The 24,053-nt window shown below is 37.8% G+C and overlaps 1 protein-coding gene across 2 annotated transcripts in view; it reads right to left on the bottom strand.

Moving 5' to 3' along the window:
- PRELID2 (PRELI domain containing 2) overlaps window positions 1-24,053 on the bottom strand; it is a 76,818-nt gene that overhangs the window by 25,293 nt on the left and 27,472 nt on the right. For both annotated transcript variants that reach the window (XM_023227084.1, XM_023227085.2), the window contains one exon: window positions 11,546-11,651. In XM_023227084.1, coding sequence (XP_023082852.1) covers window positions 11,546-11,651 — 106 coding nt within the window. The remainder of the gene's footprint in view (window positions 1-11,545; window positions 11,652-24,053) is intronic.

Raw genomic sequence — 24,053 nt, 5'->3', positions numbered from 1 at the left:
ATCTACATCAAAATGTTAAATGTGAACACACTGAGTATTAGAATTATGAATGATTTTATCTTAATTGCACTTTAATTAAAAATTGATAATGAATATTTAATACTTTTATAACTCAAGAAAATGATAAAAATATATCATTTTTAAGAGAAACACCATAAACTTGCCCTATACCACTGTATATCTAAAACGTTTGTATTTAAAAGGCTATTACCTATAAAAATAGAGTTCCTAGCAGAGAACGTCTCTTAAAGCTAACAATGATTGAGGTTTTACTATGTGCCAGGCATGTTTCACATATGTAACCTTACTTAATCCTTTAAAAATCCCGTAAAATAGGGTTTATGATCACTTCATTCAAGAGAGAGAAAGTTAAGGGTCAGAGAGAAAAGTGTGACTTGTGGAAAGTGAGAAAGCCTGATCAATGGCCAAGAAGCTTTTCTCTAAAGTTTCATACTCAATCCCTATATTAAACATACAGACAAAACTTTGTTTCACACTGAACAATCTTTCTAAAGGCACAGCATACTATGCTTTTAGTTCAGAAGTTGATATTTGGTATATGATTGTTAAGATGTCTATAATTTGCTTTAAAATACTTCAGCACATGATGTATACTAAGATAGCATGAGTGTTAGTTCACGTTATACACTAGGTACAGCCAGATGCCCTCATGCAGGCCTCACATGCCAGAGGTTGTCTATGGGCATTTTAATCAGCAAGCTCACTCTCCAGAAACTTCAGTCAGACACCAAAGGCTTTGATTATTAGCACAAGGAATGTTAAAATTGCAAATTTTCACTGGTAAAAGTAATGGCTTGTTAACTAGCATTATGGATATTAGAATCGGACTGTCATTAACTCAATAAATGGAACTTAAGATATGTGGAATAGCTCAAAATTCTAAATGCACACCCATCCTTGTGCTATCAGGGTCTAAGTCTCTATCTAGCAAGCCCTTCACCCTCCAACTTTAGGGATGGCACCCACAGTTTATGCCTACATGGTCCCAGGGCCAGCTACTATATCAGAAGATTCTGGTTACCTGATGCTCTCTATAAAATAGCTGAATCCTGCCTTTGGAATATTGTCTGCTCTGCCTTCAGTCAGCTGTTCATGCAATTCGTGGTCAGAGCACCCAAAAGGATGACGACTTAATCAAACTTACAGAACAAGTAAACTATTTTGTGCCTACTTATAAATAAATGACTAATAAATGTCACAATATATGTGTCACAGAAATTTCCATAAACTGTTAATGAGGTTTCAGGGATGCAGCTGACCCTCAGCAACCTCTCATTATCATCAATACCCAGTATGTATCAAAAAGAACTTAACACTTCTGCCTACAACTCAGCATACAGGTTGGATAAGGTCAGTGTGGCAGGCAGCTTCTGATGTGGCTCCTGGTGACCTGTGCCTCCTGGTATTTATGCCCCTAATCTCCTTCTTTTTAGTGTGGGCTGTGACTTTCTTCTAATGAACAGAATACAGAAAATAAAAGGATGCCACTTCAATTAGTTTATAAAAAATTTGATATTTCACCTTGGTAGCAATGTCCTACTGTCACAATCACTGCCACATTCTGAGATCATCTATACAGAGGCCCATGTGGCAAGGAACCAAGGGAGGCCCACTGAATCCTACCAGCAACCATGTGAGTTTAGAGATGAAGCTTCCCCATTGAGCCTTCAGATGAGTTTCCAGCCCCAGCTAAAACCTTGATTACAACTTTGTGAAACCCTGAAACAGATCCAACTAAACTGTGCCTACACTCCTAATCTACAGAAACAGAAGTAATACATATGTGTTGTTTCAAGCTGCAAAGTTGGAGCAATTTGCTACACAGCAATAAATAACTCATACAGTTAGTTTACGAAAATAATGCCACCAAATGTCTCAAGGTTTTTCAAATGCCTACTTGAACTACATTTGTAGTACCTCCACTTTTTTCTTGAGTCCCAGGAAATTATCTCCCACTACTAAAACAGATTTCTATAAGGCTAAAACAACAAGAATATACCCCAAGGAAACAGCATATTCTGATTTCTTTAGCTGTAGCATGTCTAGGCCAGACCTTCCTCAAAGCGATGTTCAAATTGTTTGACTTGCCCGCATTGTTTCAGTGACAAATATTTCACACACTGTTGAATTCAATTTTTCTCTGCTTCAGCCTCCTGATCAACACAATAAGAATAATGATGGAACTAATAATGGGGCCTTGCCAGGAGAGTGGCTGAAATAACAAATTATTTCATCACACATTGAAAATGTATTTCACAAACTCAAAAAAAAAAAACCACGTCTATGCGATTGCATAAAGAGAGCTCTGCATTTCCACAGCATTTGTAGTACTCTCTAAAGATTCAGACAAACTGAGCTAAAAAAAGAATGCTTGCATAACAAGACTTTTATCACCCATGTTATCTCCTAAGCCTCCCCAGAGAAGCAAAATGTGGAATTTGTAAGCAAATATGTGGGGGTTCACCAAAATGTTCTTTTGATTTGCATTTGGAAATTTTTGGTTTGAGATTTTTTGGGAGTGGGGAGCTAGCAATTTTTGCACTTCAATTTAGAGGGGTAGAGATGAAAGCTCCCTAAATAGTATGCCCAAAATAGTAAATGTCACACTGTCTCAATGGGGCAATACTGAAAAGAGGCTACTTTTTTTTTTTTTTTTTTTTTTGACATAGGGTCTCACTGTCACCCAAGCTGAAGTGCAGTAGTGCCATCACAGTTCACTGCAGCCTTTACCTCCTGGCTCAAGCAATCTTCTCACCTCAGCCTCGAGAGCAGCTTGGATTATAGGCACACACCACCATGCCCAGCTAATTGTTTTGGTTTTCTGTAGAGATGAGATCTCCCTATGTTGCCTATGCTAGTCTCAAACTCCTGAGCTCGAGTGATCCTCCCACCTCAGCCTCCCAAAGTGCTGAGATTCTAGGCATTAGCTGCCACACCCAGCTATCTTCACTTTTTATGCATAAATTGAACATAATATAGTGCATGAACAAATAATCAGTATATCTATGGTCTTAAAATTTCATGGTGAAAAGAGTAATTAGGCAGAAATTATGTAAAAAGGCTCCTGAAGGGAGTGATAATGAAAAAAGGGTTGAGAAACACTGACCTAAGGAAAGCCCTCCCAATCTGGTGAGCACCTGCAGAGCATCAGTGATGTCTCTGTTTCCTTCTCTTTGGTTTCCTGAGGTCTGAGATCATGACTTGACTCTGGCCTGGTTGTCTTCCAGCTCTGCTTCACACAGTGGTTGGGCCATCTCCCAAAGCTGTAGAAATGTATATGAAGCCTTTCATGTGTCCCAGATTTCTACCAACCACTATTTTCCTTCAGAACTTTATCTTTTTGATCTGCTTTCTGAATGTACTTACTTATCTCAAGGCATATTAAAAGCTAACTACATATCTTAGCATGACTTAAGATAAGCAAATACTTGTCTTCAGCATGTTTTTGGCACTTCCAATATACTATCTTCTATTGGCCACCACGGGTCAAAATTGTCCATCAGCACATGAAATCAAGGCTGAGAGAGACTATGGCATGGTCAAGAGATGAGTGAATGCCTCTCAGATTGAGGAACACACTGTATGGCACACCCACCAGTGCTCACTGGCTGACAGCATATATTCATTCTTCTGTAGAGAATTGAGAAAAATTCACAGACACGGTATACCCCATTGCTGTCATGCACACAGATAGACAACTATCTCAAAAGAAGTGGTCTACTCTCGCCACTTCTATTCAATATAATACTGGGAGTTTTGCCAGAGCAATTAGGCAAGAGAAAGAAATAAAAGGCATCCACGTAGAAAGGCGGAAGTAAAACCATCTCTGTTTGCTGACAACATGATCATATATATATATATATGTCTCCCTAGAGACTCCACCAAAAATGGAACTGATAAATGAATTCAGTTAAGTTGCAGGATACAAAAATCAACATACAAAAATCAGTATCATTTCTATACACTAACAAAGACTCTCTGAAAAAAATTTAAAAATCAATCTCATGTATAGTAGTTACCAAAGAAATACTTAGGAATAAATTGAACCAAGGTGGTAAAAGATCTCTACACTGAAAAGCATAAAACATGAACAAAACTGAAGGCACAAATAAATGGAAAGATACCCCATGATCACAGCTTGAAATAATTAATATTGTTAACTTATCCATAATACCCAAAGCAATCTACAGGTTCAATGCAATCTCTATCAATATTCCAACAACATTTTCCACAAAAAATAGAATAAACAATTCTAAAATTCACATGGAACCACAAAAGACCTCAAATAACCAAGGTAATCTTGAGTAAAAAGAACAAAGCTGGAAGCATCACACTACCTCATTTCAAAATACATTACAAACCTATAGTAATCAAAACAGCACAATACTGGCATAAAAACAGACACATTGAATAATGGAACAGATTAGAGAGCCCAGAAATGAACCAGAGCATTTACAGTCAATTGATTTTCACGGAAGATGCCAAGAACACACAATGGGAAAGAAACAGTCTCTTCAATAAATGGTGCTGGGAAAACTGAATATCCACATAGAATAATAAAATTGGACCTGTATCTTACACCATATACAAAAATCAACTCAAAATGAACTAAAGACTTAAACATAAGAACTGAAACTGTATAATTACTAGAAGGAAACATAAAGGAAAAAATCAATGACATTGGTCTAGGCAACGATTTTTTGGATTTGACCCCAGAAGCACAGGGAACAAAAGCAAAAACAGACAAATAAGATTGCATCAAACTAAATAGCTTATGCACAGCAAAGGAAACAATTAATGGAGTGAAGAGACAACCTGAAAATTGGAAGAAAATATCTACAAATCATACATCTGATAAGGGGTTAATATCTAAAATATACAAGGGATTCAAACAACTCAATAGCAAGGAAACAAATAATCCAATTAAAAAATGGGCAAAGAACCAGATAGTTATTTCCCACAAGAAAACATACAGATGGCCAACAGGTATATGAAAAAAAGAATGCTCAACAGCGCCAATCATTAGAGAAATGTAAATTAAAACCAAAATCAGATATCACCTCATACTTGTTACAATGGCTGATATAAAAAAGATGAAAGATAAAAAGTGTTGGCAAGAATTGGAGAAAAGGATGCCCTTGTACACTGTTGGTGGAAATGTAAATTACCCATTATGGAAAACTATATGAAAGTTCCTCAAAAAACACAAAATAGAACTACCACATGATCCAGCAATCCCACTTCTGGGTATTTATCCAAAGAATTTGGAATCAGTATGTCAAAGAGACAGCTGCATCTCATGTTCACTGCAGCATTAGTCACAATAGCCAAGATATGGAATCAATCTAAGTGTTCAGCAATGGATGAATGGACAAAGAAAATGTGGCATATGTACACAGTGGAGTACTAGTCAGCCTTACAAAGAAGCAAGTTCTGTCATTTGTGACAACATGGATTAACCTGGAGAATATTATGTTAAGTGAAATAAGGCACAGAAGGACAAATACCTCATATGTAAAATCTAAAAAAGTTAAACTCATAGAAGTAGAGAGTAGAATGGTGGTTATCAGAGGCTGGGGGAGGTGAGAGAGAATGAGGAGATGTTGGCCAAAAGGCATAAAATTTCAGTTAGACAGGAGGAATAAGTTTTTGAGATCTATTGTATAGCATGTTGACTACAGTTAGTAAGCATATATTGTAAATTTCAAACTTGCTAAGAGTAAACTCCAAATGATCTCACCACAAAAAATGTTAAATATGTGAGGTGATGGATATTTTAGTAAGCTTGAATTAATCATTCCACAGTGTGTGTGTGTGTGTGTGTGTGTGTGTGTGTATCTCAAAATGCCACATTGTATCCTATAAATACATACAACTATAATTTGTCAATTAAAAACAAAAAATTAACTTAAAAATTTTAAAAACCTTTAAATGGGTCCTCAAAATATTAAACATATAATTAATCCAGCAATTTCACTTCTGGGTCTGTATATATATATATATATATATATATACCCAAAAGAATTGAAAGCAGGGACTCAAACAGATATTTATACACCCATGTTTATAGTAGTAGTATTCACAACAGCCAAAAGGCAGAAGCAACCCAAGAATCCACCAATGGATGATGTCTGTTTTCACACTGCTAATAAAAACATACCTGATACTGGGTAATTTATAAAGAGGTTTAATTGACTCACAGTTCCACATGGCTAGGGAGGCCTCACAATCATGGCAGAAGGTGAATAAGGAGCAAGTCATGTCTTACATGGCGGTGGGCAAGAGAGCTTGTGAAGGGGAACTCCGTTTATAAAACCATCAGATCTCATGAGACTTATTCACTACCATGAGAACAGTATGGGGGAAACAGCCCCTATGATTCAATTATCTCCACCTGGCCCCCGCCCTTGACACGTGGGGATTATTACAATTCAGGGTAAGATTTGGGTGGGAACACAGCCAAACCATATCAGATGACTAGACAAACAAAATGTGATATATACAAACAATGAAATATTAGCCTTAAAAAGAAAGGTAATTCTGACACATGCTACAATACAGATGAACGTTGAAAACATACACTAAGTAAAATAACGCCAGTCACAAAAAGATGAATACTGTATGAGTCCACTTATATGACATAACTAAACTCACCAAGTTCATAGAGACAAAAAGTAGAATGGTGGTTGTCAGGGACTAGGAGGTGAATGGGATGGAAAGTGATTGTTTAACGGCTAAGGAGCTCCTGTTTGGGAAGAGGAATAAAGTTCTGGAGACAGATGATGGTGACGGCTGCATCACCATCACATTAAGTACATGTGAACGTACTTAATGCCACTGAATTGTACACTTAAAAATTGTTAAAATAGTAAATTTTTTGCTATGTATATTTTGCCACAATAAAAAACAAACTTTTAATATTATTTTTTAATACAAAAATATTTTCATAAATCTGCAGTACATAGAAAAGCAGAAAAGAGGATATGTCATTACAATAAAAACGGGAGAAACGTCAGCTAACATACTATCAACCTGCATGGCACTATGGCGTTCAGGCCAGCTGTAGTGTGGACGACAGATGCTGGGGCCTCTGAACAGAAGGGAAGACATTCACTTGCCCCTCAAAGGCCGTTTCAAGTAGCATGGCCCCGTTCCTCTGGCCCATTCCAAGTTCCTCTCTTGTAACTGAGCTCCCCTATGCTTGCATTCCTCCGTCGTTACTGTGCATCACATCACCTCACTCTGGTTATATCAAGAACACACAGCTTGCCCCATGCAGGTAGCTTAAGTGCATTGATCATGGATGCAGCTCTATGCTGCAGAGATCAAGACCACTCTGGGGTCAGACAGGCTTGGGTTGAAATCCCAAGTTCACCACTTACTAATCCTGTGACCTTGAGAAAACTGCTTTGCCATTTGGGACCTCAGTTTCCCTACGCATAAAATGAAAATAACAATTCCTATCTCGTTATATTGTCCAGAAAATCAGATAAGGTAATGCATGCCAAGGACAGTGCTTGGCATCTACTAAGCTCTTGTAAGCACTAGCTGTTATTTTAATATGCTTCTCAGCAGTGATCACAGTGCTGGCACTGAACACCAAGCAAGACTCGATAAATTTTCTGCATCAGCAGATGTTTATTCATTGTCTGTCCTGCTTTCTGCCCTGAGCTAGATGTCCCAGAAGTAAAGCTGCTTAAGGCACAATCTCTATCTTATGAATTACGTCTTAATTCTTACTTGTGTCTCCAGCATTCTACCCAATGCCTGGCACATAGGTGATACTCAAAAAGTGCTGGTGGAGTTAAACCTAAAATCTAGTTGTCTAGACTATATGTGCTTACATGAATTTGAGGGGGATAAAAAATATATAACCATAAAAAGAAAATATGTTGAAGAAGTATGTGGCAGTGAGTTTTAATTCTTGAAAACTGAAACATATTTTGTATATTTGTCCTGTGTTTACCAACTTACAGAAAGCTATCAAACTTAGTTTTCACATGTATCTGTGGGAACACATTAAAATCCCCATTTTGCAGACAATTAAGCTGAGAATAGGGAGGGCCAGAGTGATTTGTGCTGGGTCACAAAGGTGAGGAGAGCGAGTCCAGAGGGCTGTTAAGTTCAGAACCACTTCTGTTTCAAGGATACATCTGTCAACTCGACCGCCAAAGGGAAATCCCAGTTCTCCTGCCCACAGATTTCCACTCCAGGAGGAAGGAGGGGTCTCACTGGTGTGTGAAAAGTCACTATTTGTGACACAAAGGCTCCCAAATTCCAAGTTACCTCCCTTTAAGAGTGGTGAAGGGAGAAAAAAGCAACTGAGCCAGTCCCCAGAGGCATAGAATACATATGACCTCAGCCTGGGGATCCATAGCTAAAGCCAGCTTTTAATTTACAAACATAAAAATATAAAGTTTGTGAGTACCTAGTTTTGATTTTTCTGGAAAAAATAGATATCAGATCCCATCATTACCACTACTCAACAGACTCAGGGATAAGTCCTCAAGTGAAAATAAAGTCACCTAAAACACTCTTACGGTGACTTCCACAGAAACCATTTATGCAGGCTCAGCTGTGAAGGTTTATCAGAAAGTCAGGCTGACACTGGAAAACATGACCACTTGGATAAAAGCAAAAAGACACTTAAGCATAAATGGCTCCTAAAATCAAAAAGCTAATTAAACGTGGCCTCTTCAAAAAGAAAAAGTAAGTCAGAAAAGGCAAAAGCTAGCAGGAAAAATATATTCTTACTTCTGAGCATAATAAATGAGAATAAAAAGGAATCACTTTAAGAAGTTGAAGTCACCTAATTATTTCCAGATAATATCCATCAGAAACCAACTGTGAACCTGCCTGGGCATTTCCTTTCTACTCATTCCCACACGAATGGATGGAATTCTGTTCAAGGTACTACAAGTTGGGAGGAGGGAATAAGAATTAAGGTGAATAAAATAAAACCACCTCTCTGCCATCAAGGAACATAGAATCAAATGTGGGATCATGCTAGAAATTTTGGGGAGTATATATCCGCCCCACAACCCCTTCCCCTGAGAAGTGGCTCCTAACCCTGGTCCATGTGGTCATGGCAGAGGATGAGCCATAACTGGACAACCTGACTTCCATCTTCCTGGTGGTGCCTGAGCTATGGGAGGCCAATGAGAGTCCCTCCCAAAGAATTAATAAAGAAAAGAAATAACCTATTTTATTATTAGCAAGAATTCTATTAATATATAATATGTATGCTTGACAGTGGAGGCCCATGTCCCATTATATAGCCTGGGGAGCAGAGAAAACCAGACCACACAAAAAGAGTGGAATAAAACAGACACATAGTCTTACAGACAAGAGCTGAAGAAGGAATACCACTTGGGTTCCTGGCAGTGTTCAGTTCCCAGTGAAGACCTTTCTGAAGCCTGCCAACCTCACCACCCTTGTACACTTAGAATGAGCTAGCCTGAAGTGGTTTCTGTTACTTGCAACCAAATAGACCTAATAAATCCAAAGGGAGTAAGACCACAACACAAATTCATCTAATGAACAAAAGTATAAGTGAAGTTTGCGATTAGGTAGGCAAGGATTTCACCTCATTCATCTAAGGGCTGCATTATAAGTAAAGTGGCAAGAGGGAACTCTTCTTGACAAAAGATGGGTATTTGAGTCCAGACTCCATGCTTTGCTAGTTCTGTGACCTTGAAGAAACACATTTAGCCCACACTTAGCGCAGTGCCTAGTGCAAAGCAGGTGCTCAATATATATTTGTAAGAGGAAGGAAGCAGGGAAAGCAGTTACCACATATCAGGTATGCTTATCTTTTAAGTCATTTCTCATTAATAAAATGGGGGAAAAAATTTCACTGTATGTGTCTCAGAGGATCAGAATGTACATAACTACTGTGCAATTAAAAGTCATTATTAGGTTCATCAGATTAATTGATGCATCAAATACAGACCCACTTCAGTTAATGAAATAATATTTATCTGAAGTAGGGGTTAGCTATACCCTACAAGCTAAATCCAGCCCACCACCTGTTTTTATACGGCCTACAAGAATGGTTTTTATAAATGAACATTTGCAATCAATTTGATGATAGGGAACATGAACTTTGAATCCTACTTCAGCTAAATGTTATCCCTCCCCCTCAAAAAAAATCCCATTCTTCTAGTTAATATATCTGTATTATAAAAATGTCAATTTATTATTACTATTATTATCATATAGAGTTTAAAGGATGCACAAGAAGTCAACTCAGTAAGAAACGTGGCAATGAAATTACTTTTCTCATCAGTTCCACTATTTTTAGAGTGCAGTGCTGCAGAACATGGGAGTTTTTACAAATGCATAAATTGCAATATAGCAGGAAAATGTGCAACAATGTCTGAGTGAGTGAAGGTGACATAACATCTTCTGGAAGTTCAACTACTCCCTTCAAGTTCAGGTTTAAAGAGGCTGGACCAGTCTGAATATACGCCAGGAACCACCTCAAACTGGAGCAAGAACACATCATCAATCACGACAGTATGTCTATGGTGTACAGAACAGTACTGAATTCACCGCCCTCAGCCTCCCAAATGAACACCTCTTAGTACAGGTTCATCCTTGAACCTAGACATGCAAAAATGAAAACAAGGGTCCATTACCAGGAGGTCTCTGAGAGTCATAACAATGGTTCTTTATACCAGCGGTTAATTCTATTCTACATAATAAAATGAGGTAACTTATACAAAAGTCCTGAGTAAGTATAATTATCATTGCAATTAATAACAATAATAAAACACTTTGGAGAAACTGCTCTATACTGAGCACAGCAATAAGCACATAAAGATGCATAAGCAATGGGTTTTGACATGAAGTTTTAAAAATAATGCTATTAAGGCAAGAAACTAGGAGATATAAATGTCATATGGAATACCATAGAGGACAGATTAAAATGGAACAGCTCTACTTAAAATAGAGCACACAGGACCTTAGAACTCCAACATAACTTCTGAATCACTTTCATGGAAGCCTAAGCTCCCTTGAGAATAGAGTTTAAAAACTACAAGAATGGACAATTGGGGTCTCTGTATTTTCCTCAACCATAATATTAGGACAACAGTAATAGCTTCTGCAAAGGTTTGTGAGGATTAAATGAGTTAATAAACACAAATTCTTTTAGCAGTCAGTAGTACGTAGTAAGTGCCCAATAAATATTAACTATCATTACCTTTATTAAATAGTTGTCATCATACTATACATTATTATTCATTCTGATTATTTCTTTTAATTAGATTATAAGTATGCTCCAAATCTTCACATACTCTTCATTGGCATATTTTTAATTTAATGAGCCATAAATGGCACTTTAGTTTTACTCTGATTTGAATTTATGTAATAATTTTGAGGGTAATTATTTTTGCATATATTTGTTTATTAACTATATGTTTTTCTCATTATGTCTGTTCATGAGTCTTATTCAATAACCCTATTGGAACTCCTATTGTTTTTTAAAATTAATGTTGGTTCAAAGCAGAAATAAAGTTACCTTCTGGGCTCCCTGTCTTAAGAATGTGCTGGCAAAAGTTTCTAAAATGCAGTTGAGAAATCCAGCTCCTGTGATTGAAATCCTGCCTCTTTGAATGAACTCTGTCCTGCAAAAAAACAAAAAACAAAAAACACATCTTCGATGTCATTCTATGCTTGGATATGTAAACGACAGACATTTCTAGCTGCATAATTACCACTTATAATCAATACAAAATAATATCCATAATAATTCAATAACTGCCTGTTATAAGAAGATTTTGTTAAAAGTAATTTGTAGTTTATATAATATTAACAACAGTCTTATTCAAATTAAAGAATATTCATTTCATGCTGCAAAATCTCTTTTTAAAATTGAGTCTGAGGTAATTATCAATGATATGACCTTAGGTAAATTATTTCGACTCTCTATAACTTGATTTCCTCACGTGTAAAATGGGAACGACCACAGTATCTTTCTTTTACAACTACTGTGGCAAGTAAATGAGTTATCACACATCACAGGAATATGAAGAGTTCCTGACACATAAGTATTTATTACATGTTAGCTACTATTACTAGATAGAGTCAGATAGAGACAAGATTAGAAAACCAGAAACCTGAAATGACTTTTTCAATCCTCGATTGGAGAAGGGGGTGAGACAGAAGAGATATGTCACCGTCTCTACCAATTCTAATTACCACAATTATATCAATATTAATTGTCTTCATGTCATAAAACAGGGATCTAGATTACACTTAAGAGTGATAGAAGTAAGAAGGCTGAATAGGAAGTCCCAAGCCCTCATTACCCCCAGAGATAATGACTTAAGAACAATGTACAAACCAATTGCCTTTATGAGAACTTCCTCAAGAATTAGCAGCACCCCAGGTGAGTGCAAAGCCAAGAAGAGCCACATCCAAGCAGATAAGAAATTCTGTTGCTTTTACCTATGATAGCTCCCTCCCACCCAGCATAGTGTAAGGCAATCAAGAAAAAACTCCCAGCTTCTGGCTTCTCCCTCAGAAGGGATAGAAAAGTGCTAACTGTGCATCCAACATTCTGTCTTTAAGAGGGGCATGACTCAGAGTGCTAAAGGAAATGGCAATATACTTTCAAAAGCAAGCATGGTGGCTTGTTACACTAGAGAGCCTTCAGTACGTCAGACAGACACCAAGGGTAACAAAAGATTATTGGCTCTTGAGAACAGGGGCAGTCCTCTCTGACTGGGAAATTACCCACAAGCCCAGAGAAGCTGCATCCCCCAAAAAGGTTTGAGAGGCCCCCAGAATCTCAAGCTAGCTTGATCAGTGAAGGTCTTTCCTATTTGAAGCCAGTCCATAAGACTGGGAGAGGTGGCTGTTTTTTTATATACCCAAACCTCAACAAAAGATCACAAAGCATGCAAAGAAACAAGTAAATATGGCCCAATCAAAGAAACAAAATAAATCTCTAGAAACCAACCCTAAAGAAACAGAGATCTATGAATTACCTCACACAGAACTTGAAATAAGCATCTTAAAATTCTCCATCAACTAAAATAGATAATTAAAGGAATCAAGAAAAAATAAAATGCAAGAACAAAATGAGACTATCAACAAAGAGAAACTATGAGAAAAATGAGAACCAAGCAGAAATTCCAGAGTTGAAGAATAATGGAACTAAAAAACAATTCACTAGAGGGGCTTATTCAATAGCAAACATGATCAAGCAGAAGAAAGAATCAGTAAACTTAAAGATAAGTTATTTGAAATTATTGAGTCATGGACCAAAAATTAAATAAAAAGAATAAAGAAAAGTCAAGAGAGCCTAAGGGACTTACAAGACAGCATCAAACAGATCATTATCCACATTATGGGAATTTCAGAATGAGAAGAGAGTGAGAAAGAAACAGAGTGCCTATTTGAAGAAATCGTGGCTGAAAATTCCCTAAATTTGAGGGAGGAAATTGGCATACAAATTGAAAAAGCTCAATGAACTTCAACTAGGATAAATTCAAGAAGACTCACACCTGTGCAAATTAGTTCAACCATTGTGGCAGACAGTGTGGCGATTCCTCAAGGATCTAGAACTAGAATTACCATTTGACCTAGCAATCCCATTTACTGGGTATATGCCCAAAGGATTATAAATCATGCTACTATAAAGACACATGCACATGTAAGTTTATTGCGGCACTATTCACAAAAGCAACGACTTGGAACCAACCCAAATGTCCGTCAATGATAGACTGGATTAAGAAAATGTGGCACATATACACTATCGAATACTATGCAGCCATAAAAAAAGCATGCATTCATGTCCTTTGCAGGGACATGGATGAATCTGGAAACCATCATTCTCAACAAACCATCACAAGGACAGAGAACCAAATACCGCATGTTCTCACTCATAGATGGGAACTGAACAATGAGATCACTTGGACACAGGGTGGGGAACATCACACACCAGGGCCTGTCATGGGGTGGTGGCCTGGGGGAGGGATAGCATTAGGAGAAATACCTAATGTAAATGATGAGTTGATGGGTGCAGCAAACCAACATGGCACATGTATACCTATGTATCAAACCTGCACACTGTGCACCTGTACTCTAGAACTTAAATTTATATTTATATATATATATATAAAGACTCACACCAAGACACATTATAATCAAATGTAAAAAGTCACAGAAAAGGGAGAATCTTGAAAGCAGTAAGAGAAAAACAACTCATCATATTAAGCTCCTATAAGATTTTCAGTACATTCCTTGGCAGAAACTTTGCAGTTCAGAAGTGAATGGAATGCCATATTAAAAATACTGAAATTTAAAAAAAAGAAAAACCTACAAGACAAAAATACTATATCCAGCAAAACTATCCTTCAAAAATGAAAGAGAAAGAGAAATTAAGACTTTCCTAAATAAACAAAAGCTAAGGGAGCTCATCACCACTAGAGATTTGGATTACATTTAACTTTGCCTCATTCATTCATTTGTTCAACACACTGACTGCATGGCTACTATATGCTAAGTGCCATACTGACTGCTAGAGGCCCACAGAGAAGGAGATGGTCTCTCTCCTCCAGGATCTCACTGGCTAGTGGAAAAGACAAATAGACAAGTGGGAGAGTGTCAGCACTTGGAGGTGAAGCATTCCATCAGAGGAAAACCACAAGGACCCAGGTAAGGAGGCATGAAGGAAAAGAGATGTCTGAGGAGTCACAAGTTATCTAAAACTGCCCAGTACATGGTATGGGGCTTGATAAATTCTTCCCACAGGAATGACTGGAGCATAAGGTGGGTGTGGGAGATGTTAGGATATGAGACTGAAAGGATAATTGAAGACAAGATTGCAAATGGCCTCAGGCTGAGAAGTTTAGGCTTTACCCTGAAGGTAAAGGGGGTGTCTCTTCTGAGGACACTAAGTATCAGGTATAGATTAATAGTCACACCTGCACCACTGACTAAAACACTCATTGCCATTCCTTGATGCTTTTAGACAATTTCCTATCCCCCATTTTCACCACAGTGCTTACACTGAATGAGTTTAATGAGCATTTGTTAAATGAATTAATTCAATTTCTTTGTAATCAAAAATATTCAACACAGAAAACATCTTCCCAACCTTACATCTCTGTGGAAAGGAAATGAGAGCCACGTCTCCTGTATGTATAGTTGGCATGTGTTTATATGCATGCATATGTGAGCACATGCACTGAAACAAACAAACAAATATCTGAGAAAATGCTGGATCCAGCAAACTGTCATTTTGGTCAAAATGGTTATTAAAACCTCTTAATTAGACCTCACTAATAGCAGTAGCCTCTACATTTAGATCAATTTAGATCATGCACACAATAAAAGGAAGCCTTCAGAATTCCTCTCTCCCTCTCCCCTCCCTTTCCTCCCCTTCTCTTACACACACACACACACACACACACACACACACACACACAGGAGTTATCCCATCCAATCTGACAGAAATACCTTCCATCTAAGCAGTTTTCACCTCTTAGATTTAAGCCTATTTAAAATGATTTGCTCATGTAAAACTGTATCCTGGTGACACTAATCATTTCCATCTTTATTCTAGATTAGTTAGAATAGAATTTTACAGTGATTTTAATATTGAGGAATGAAAAGTTGAGCAGTCTCACACTCCTGGGAGAGATGAACTCTTCAGTCCCCAGTTCTGAAGGCAAATGTAGGTGAGAGATTAATAAAAGTCTCTTACATCATATTCTAACCAATATTGCTTTCTGCCACTTTTGGGAGAAGTAAGTCCTCAGAAAAGCACTCTCGGGTTTTGTCCACATATCAGAGAATAACAGGGCAGTAAAACAGGGTCATGTCCTTGCTATCAATGAGATGAGAGTTTATCCTATTATATTTTAAGACTGCCAGAGAAGAAAATATTGCACTTTCCCTCAGTAACTCATTGATAAAGCATATCAGACACTCTTCTTACTACAAATAGCTAACCTAAATCCCTCACACTAGAATTCATCTCCATTTAAGTTCTGTGCAAAACACAGCAGTTTACACAACAACATATGGTTTAATTTCAGCTTCATTTAAAAAAAAGATGGATGGATGGATGGATGGATGGACAGATGGACAGACGGACAGATGAGTAAGTGAACAGAGCTAAAATGCTAACATTAGGGCATTAGAACTATATATGTTATTTACGTGCTTTGTTCTTCTTTTTAGTGGTTTATAAATTTTCTATTTAAAAAAATACGTATTCCTTTGGCAATCGCCAAAAAAAGTCTATTGAGGAAAAAGACCCTGAGTATCACTTTTATATAAATAAATAAGGCATTTTATAAATGACTCTGTGCCTTTTAAACCATTTTCAGCAATGGTACCCGCTAACTTCTGGCCTCCTCTTCATTCAAAGTCTTGTTAAATCACCTCTTGGCTTTCCTTTTCCCACGTTATGTAATCTCATTTCTTTGTAGCCGTGTCCTAAGACTTTCTCCTCACCCTGTACTTTAAGTACATAGTGTTTCATCATATGCAAGACATAAAAGGATGATTCAAGTTTTCCTTCACCTGTTTTTCATCTCTGAGAAGCCTACAGGGAGGACTCTCCATCACATTTATGGTATTACAAATTCAGGGTCATACCTACTCCTCAAAACCCAGTATTGTAACAGTGTCCATTCTATATCAGACATTGTATTATCTTCTGAGGTTGCTATGCTTTGAAAATTATTTTCTCTCTTTTATACATGAAGAAACTATGACAAAGAGATGTTAAATAACTTACCCAAGGTCACATAGCTTAATGTCATGAGGATTCATTAGCTGTCACCTCAAAATCCTAGTCTTCCTCTGCTCTCAGTGAATGACAACTGTCTCTCTAGTCCATGAGATTAGAAATCTTAGCAACATGTTAGATGGTCCCCTCTCTATAATCAATCCAAACATCCAATAAGTCACCCAATTGTGCTTATTTCACTTGTAACATCCCTCAACAATCCATGTTACTCTCATCCTTGCTACTGCTACTGCCTGGGCTTGACATGGAATTATCTCTCTCCAGGACCATTGCAAAGTGCCTCCCAATGGGGTCCTGTCTCCAGCATGAATTCTCTATACTCCATATTGACAAAAGCCAACTTCCTAAGCACACACAGATTATGTCACTGCCTATTAAGGCAGGGTGAATAATGGCCATGTGCTCAGTCTTATGTGTATAAGACTCATCCACAATGTTGCATGTAGTTGTTGTTTGTTCATTTTCATTGCTACATAGTGTTCTACTGATTGAAAACACTCCAAATTATTTATCCACTCTACAGAAGATACTTAGAATGGACCCAGCTTATGGCTATTATCAACAGTGCTATTATGAAAATGCTTATAATGTATCCAGATATATATGTGCACAAGTATCTCTGGAGTATCCAGCAGTCAATTACCTGGGCCATAGCACATGCACAGTTTCAACTTTAATAGATCAGGTCAAATGTTTTTCTAAATGGTTGTATCTATTTTTTCTTCATTGCATCCTCAATTCCAATTGCAAAGACTAGCCTATGGTAGGAAATCCATAATGCATTTAGAAAGGAAAGAATGAAGAGATGGAAGGAGTGTAGGGAAGAGAAAGTGAAGAAGCAAAGGAAGGGAAGAAATGTATGGTACATCTCAATACCTGTGTCAGGGAAAATGAACCAGATGTCTCAGGAGTTCCACCGGCTCAGGTCAACAGAAGACAACCTTTACCTGGCTGTGGGATAAGTCACCTACAAAATCTGAGAGTGAGGCTGACCCACTCAAGCAGCACCTGTATCTGAGTCCCATCTCTTGCTTTGTCCACTTAGTGGGTGTAATTCAAAACAGAACCCAATGGAACTGTGACAAAGAAAGCACAACTGAAATCCCAGAACACCTTTGTGAAAATGAAGGGCAGCTTATACAGTCATTTAAAAATTTGTTTTCTTCTGGATTTGAGAAAATAAAAAAGTTCAGGGGAAATATGGATCAGGAATTAATCCCCAGAGCACACAGCCACCAGTGCTGAATCCTCAAAACGGCAGTTTCCAGGAAAGCAAAACCTCTTAATGAGATCCTGTCCTTGAATTATTGACTGGTTAGGTATGGCAAATCTTGCCTAATTGTTTTCATGATGCGAATCTAATTAAAATGTCTTTGAGGGGGAAAAAAAGTTTCCACAGATACTCTTGTTGTGATGACATCTCAGTTCTAATCATGTTTTCAGCATTCTCCTGTAAGTACACAGAAATAGGGATCCCAAAGGAAACACAGGGTCTTCAAGTCAGATGGCCCACTCACTCCTGCCCAATTCCCTGGCTCTGCTGCTGCTGCAGAGACTTCCTGACTCACGGCTGCTCCACCATGCCAGACTATGTAGTCACTCCCATGCTGTCTGAACCCATTTACATAACGGCCTCCACAGAAAACCAATGCAATTTGCAGAGCTCTCAATATATGCTATGTAGTTTCAGCCTTAACATGAACGTGTGTATTTACACATGTAAAATCACACACACACACACAATATATATATGTCTTTAAGACAGGGAACAAAGGTGTGGCTCCGGGAATTGGACCATTTACATTCAAGTCTTGTTTTATCTTGCCTACCCACCCACGTAGTAAGTTCCTGAAGCTCTGTGAAGTTTGCTCTTCTCTGTAAAATGGGGTTAATAATACCTATTTCATGAATTGTCTCAGGTTGAATAGGGCAACACGTGGACAGCACTCAAGGTACTATGTGTAAGCATTCAACAAATGTGAGTAAACAGTACTAACACTAGTAACAATAATGCTGTTCTACTACAACCACCATTATTATTCCCTATTATTCCCATTTAAAGTAAAAAAAAAAAAAAAAAAAAAAAAAAAAAAAAGCACAGTGGCTGAGAAGTCAAATAACCTCTGTGAAAATCCAGCCCCAGCCAACTCCAAGACTCTGCAATTCATTAACTTCTAGGTGGCACTCAATCACCATAAACCACTTGGCAATGAAGGGAATGAACCCATCCCCACCCCAGTTCTGACATTCAAAGCTCTTGAAGCAGAAGCCTCCCAACTTCCCAGCCTCCTGTCCCACCCTGCCACCCCACACTCTGCACTGTGAAACCAAACACTCTACCATCCTTCTCTGACCTCCTCTCCTCAGTGCTTTCCCTCTGAGCTGTTCTTCTAACCCATGCCAGAAACCAACAGCTTGTTACCTAAATTATTAACAATGAGTATCAACAGGGTATGCCATAACACTAAGAAATAAATTAAATGGTAGAATTTCAGAGGCCCAGTAGGTTAGTACAGGTACATATTTCAGGACAGTCTGGCTCTGTCTCTTAAAACATGGTATTTAAGAATTGATTATTAATATGCCTCATGCCTGTAATCCCGGCACTTTGGGAGGCTGAGGCATGCAGATCACGAGGTCAGGTGTTCGAGACCAGCCTGGCCAACATGATGAAACCCCATCTCTACCAAAAATATAAAACATTAGCTGGGTGTGGTGGCACACGCCTGTAAACCCAGCTACTCAGGAGGCTGAGGCAGGAGAATTGCTTGAACCCAGGGGGCGGAGGTTGCAGTGAACCGAGATCATACCACTGTACTCCACTCTGGGCAGCAGAGCAAGACTCTGTCTCAAAATAAAAAGAAGATGAGTAAAAAGAAGTGATTATTAATAAAAACAGTTAACATATTTTCATAGCCTATTGTGGTAAAGCATTGTATTAAGTTTTTTATATACATGCCTTTCAGTTAATTCTCACAACAGTCTTAGAAGGTATATAATATTAATCCGAGTTTACAGATTAAAAATACTGAGGTTCAAAGAGGCAAACTTACTTAGGTTTACACAAAAATAAGTGACAGGGCCACTATTAACACAGTTAACTTCAGATCCCATGTCCCTTCCCACAACCCTATTACCTAGAAAAGTGTCTATTTAGTGAAAGCTTACGGGCATCCTGAGTTGATGGCGAAGCTTCAAAACACACAATGGTTTGTAAACTAGCTTAGGTGGAGGCTTGTCTTGGAATATCAGACCCAACAGTGTATGCATCCCACTCACAGCTGGTGCTGATTGTCTGCCCAATGGAGGAGGTAGACCCTAAGACTAGATTGTCACCAGGTTCCTCTCTATTGTCTCAGGATCTTTAGGTTATCCTGCATTATCTCAATGCCTGGTTAATAAAGTATCATAATTTTTAATACCAAAATTTTTTATTTCCTATAGCTACAAAAGCTAACCAAACAAAAGAAAAAAAATTAACTGGCATCTGTGTTTCCTAAGAGCAGGAAATGTAATATAATTTTGACACTAATCATACTCACTAAAGTCTCCCCTCCTCATCCCTTATTTCCATTAATCATTCTTGCATAAATTCAGTAGAGCCTTCATCTCATCTGAATTTTGACTTTACAGCAGGTGTTTCCACTGAAGAGTGTTTAGTGTTTGCTAGATAGCCAGAATATTAACTGATCATGCTTTATAAGATTAACAAGAATTTTACAAAAATTGAAGTTCCAAAAGGGCTGCCAGCTGTATGTTTGCTTACCACTGGGACCATGGGATATTTACTAGATATCAGGGATTCCAAATCTAGCTACTCAACAGATTCATCAGGAGAACTTTAAAAATGTCGATTTTCAGGAGTCAGTCCAGGGATACAAAACTAGAATTACCAGGGTGAATCTACATTTTTAACTCCCCCACTGAATCTTGGGCCAACATACAACTCAAAACAACTCAAAGGAAAAGGAGGATGAAAAAAAAAAAATGTCAACAGGCGTCCACTAAGATACAATTATGTATCACCTAACAATGAAGATATGTTCTGAGAAATGCATTATTAGGCAGCTTCATCATTGTGCAAACATCATAGAGTATACTTGCGTAAACCTAGATGGTGTAGCTTACTACACATGTAGGCTAAATGGTACAGTCTATTGCTCCTAGGCTTCAAACCTGCACAGCATCTTACTATACGGCATACTATATGCAACTGCAACACAGTGGTGTTTGTGTATCTAAACATATGTAGACATAGAAAAGGCACAGTAAAAGTACAGTATAAAAGATACATGCCACATATATACCATTTATAAAAAATGATACACACTTACCATGAATGATGGAGCTTGCATTACTGAGGTCACTCTGCATAAGTCAGTGAGTGAGTGGTGAGTAAATGCAAAGGTCTAGGATATTACTGTACACTGCTGTAGACTTTATAAATACTGTACACCTAGGCTACACTAAATTTATTTTTAAAATTTCTTTTTTCAATAATAACTTTAGCTTACTGTAATTTTTTTACCTTATAAACTTTTTCATTTTTAACTTTTTCACTCTTGCAAGCACACTTAGCTTAAAACATAAACATATTGCATAGCTGTACAAAAATATTTTCTTTTATATTTTTATTCTATTAACTTTTTTCTTTTTTTTTTTTTTACTTTTTAAATGTTTTTGTTAAAAACTAACACAAAAACACACACATTAGCCTAGGACTACACAGGGTCATGATCATCAATATCACTGTCTTCAACCTCCACATGTTGTCCCACTGGAAAGTCTTCAGGGGCAATAACACACATGAAGCTGTCATCTCCTATGATAACAATGCTTTCTAGAATACCACTTGAAGTACTTGCCTAAGACTGTTTTACAGTTACCTTTTTAAAATATTTTATAAGTAAGGAGTACACTTTAAAACAACAATAAATGGTATTGTAATTACATAAACCAGTAACACAGTCATTTATTACCATTTGTATGGTTTGGCTCTGTGTCCCCACCAAATCTCATCTCAAATTGTAATTCCCATATATCAAGGGAGGGACCTGATGGGAGATGATTGGATCATGGGAGTAGTTTCCCCCATGCTGTTCTCCTGACAGTGAGAGAGTTCTGATGAGATCTGATGGCAGTTTCCCCTGCACTCTATCTCTCTCCTGCCACCTTGTGAGGAAGGTGCTTGCTTCTTCTTCACCTTCTGCCATAATTGTAAGTCTCCTGAGGCCTCCCCAGCCATGTGGAACTGTGAGTCAACTAAACCTCTTTCCTTTATAAACTACCCTGTCTCAGTTATTTCTTTATAGAAGTATGAAAAAGGACTAATATACCACTGTCAAGTATTATGTACTAATACACCATTATCAAGTATTATGTATTGTACACATTACACTTTTATACGACTGGCAGCACAGTAGGTTTGTTTATACTGCCATCACAACAAACACATTAATAATGCATCATGCTACGATATTAAGATGACTATGATGTTACTAGCCAACAGGACTTTTTCAGCTCCAATATAATCTTATGGTACCACCTTAATATATGCAGTCTGCCATAGACTGAAATGTTGTAGGCAGTGTAGGACTGTATCTCAAAAGCTCCTACTTATGTCATTGAATGCTCTCTTGGCTAAACATCATTGTTTCTAGCTCAATTATCACTTCCCTTTTCAATAAAACAGCTTACTCTAATTTTCAAAATTAGTAACTTTAAACAGTCACCACACTTTGAAAACAACATTTAATCCCATTAGTTCCAAAAACTTATATTTATTCAGTGCTTTATAAATGTGCATAGCATGTCTACTTTTTATCTTATTAAGTCTTCACTTCACTCTGTGAGGGAGCTCAGGCCAGCTTTATCCCTTTCCCCAGAGTCAGAGAGCACATAAAATGACCAAGCAGAAACAAGAAGGGAAGCGCCCAGATTACTGGCTCAATGCACAGATTCTCTCTACATGTCATTTCCTACCAAGTCCTACTGGGCTTCCCCAGTTTGAACTTGCCCTGCAGCAAATTCCTTCTCTTTTCCTTTCCCACCCACAAACCCCCTGCCATTCTCATTTCAGCCCACAGGTACTATCAGCATCCCCTTTAGCAGATTTTCATTCATCATTCATTAGACAAATGGTGATGAAGCATCTTCTGTGAGCCAAGCACTGTGCTAAATACACGGGATACAGTGGTAAACTGTGACCTCTGTGCACAGCCACCACAAAACAATTAGTACAGGATAAAAAAAAAAAAAAAACAGAGGAGACTCTGATTATATGAACACAAACATCAAATGGCAAATGAGTATCTTTTGGAGGGCAGTCTTATTAAGCCAAAAATAAAGCTCCAGCCCAGATGATTATATTTGTATAGAAAAGGCTTTACTGCTTGGCTTTTCATAATTGGTGGTGCTTTCTGCTAATTGTTTGATTATCCACTGGTGCACTGGAAATCAAGGTCAATATGAGCAGAGGGAGTCATGTTTTGGGATGAATACAGTAGTATTTATTCAGGCTATTAGTTAACTACACCCTCAAGCCCTTTAGCTCCAGGACTGGGCTTAGAAATAATTCCTAAGTCAGCAGAGCCAGAGTATTTTAATACTTCGGTAAAAGTAGTTCTGGAGGTCAATCAAAATGCCACTGCTAATCTTAAAAACACACAGAAGTCACCAGACTACCGAATTCACTCATGGAAAAAAAACTAAAATGACTCCAGAGCAGGGTGAAACAATGGACACCAAAAAATATGTCCAATTAGCTCTCAGCACATGCAAATTATACTATTTGTGATTTTTCAGATGAATACTTGAGACTTAGGATGTTTTAATCCAGAAATTCAAAAACAAAACATTTTAAAAGTTATATACATATCTATCACACAGTGAAGAAGATTCACGAGTAATTTCAGTAGTAATGAAAATGTATTGACCTAACAAGAGCTGCAGTCAGGCACAGGGACTCACGCCTGTAATCCCAGCACTTTGGGAGGTCAAGGCAAGAGGGTCACTTGAGGCCAGGAGTTCAAGACCAGCTGGACAACACAGTGACACCCTGTCTCTATGAAAAAGAAAAAAAAATTAGCCAGGCATTATAGCACACACCTATATCTCAGCTACTCAGAGGCTGAGGTGGGACAATTGCTTAAGCCCCGAAGTTAAAGGCTGTAGTGAGCTGTGATTGTATTACTGCACTCCAGCCTGGGCAACAGAAGGAGACCCTGTCTAAAAAAAAAAGAAAAAAAAAAAAAAAAAAAAA

The sequence above is a fragment of the Piliocolobus tephrosceles genome, chromosome 4, assembly GCF_002776525.5.
Source record: "Piliocolobus tephrosceles isolate RC106 chromosome 4, ASM277652v3, whole genome shotgun sequence".
Classification (NCBI taxonomy): Eukaryota; Metazoa; Chordata; class Mammalia; order Primates; family Cercopithecidae; genus Piliocolobus; species Piliocolobus tephrosceles.
This window is presented reverse-complemented; position numbering and strand designations above follow the sequence as displayed.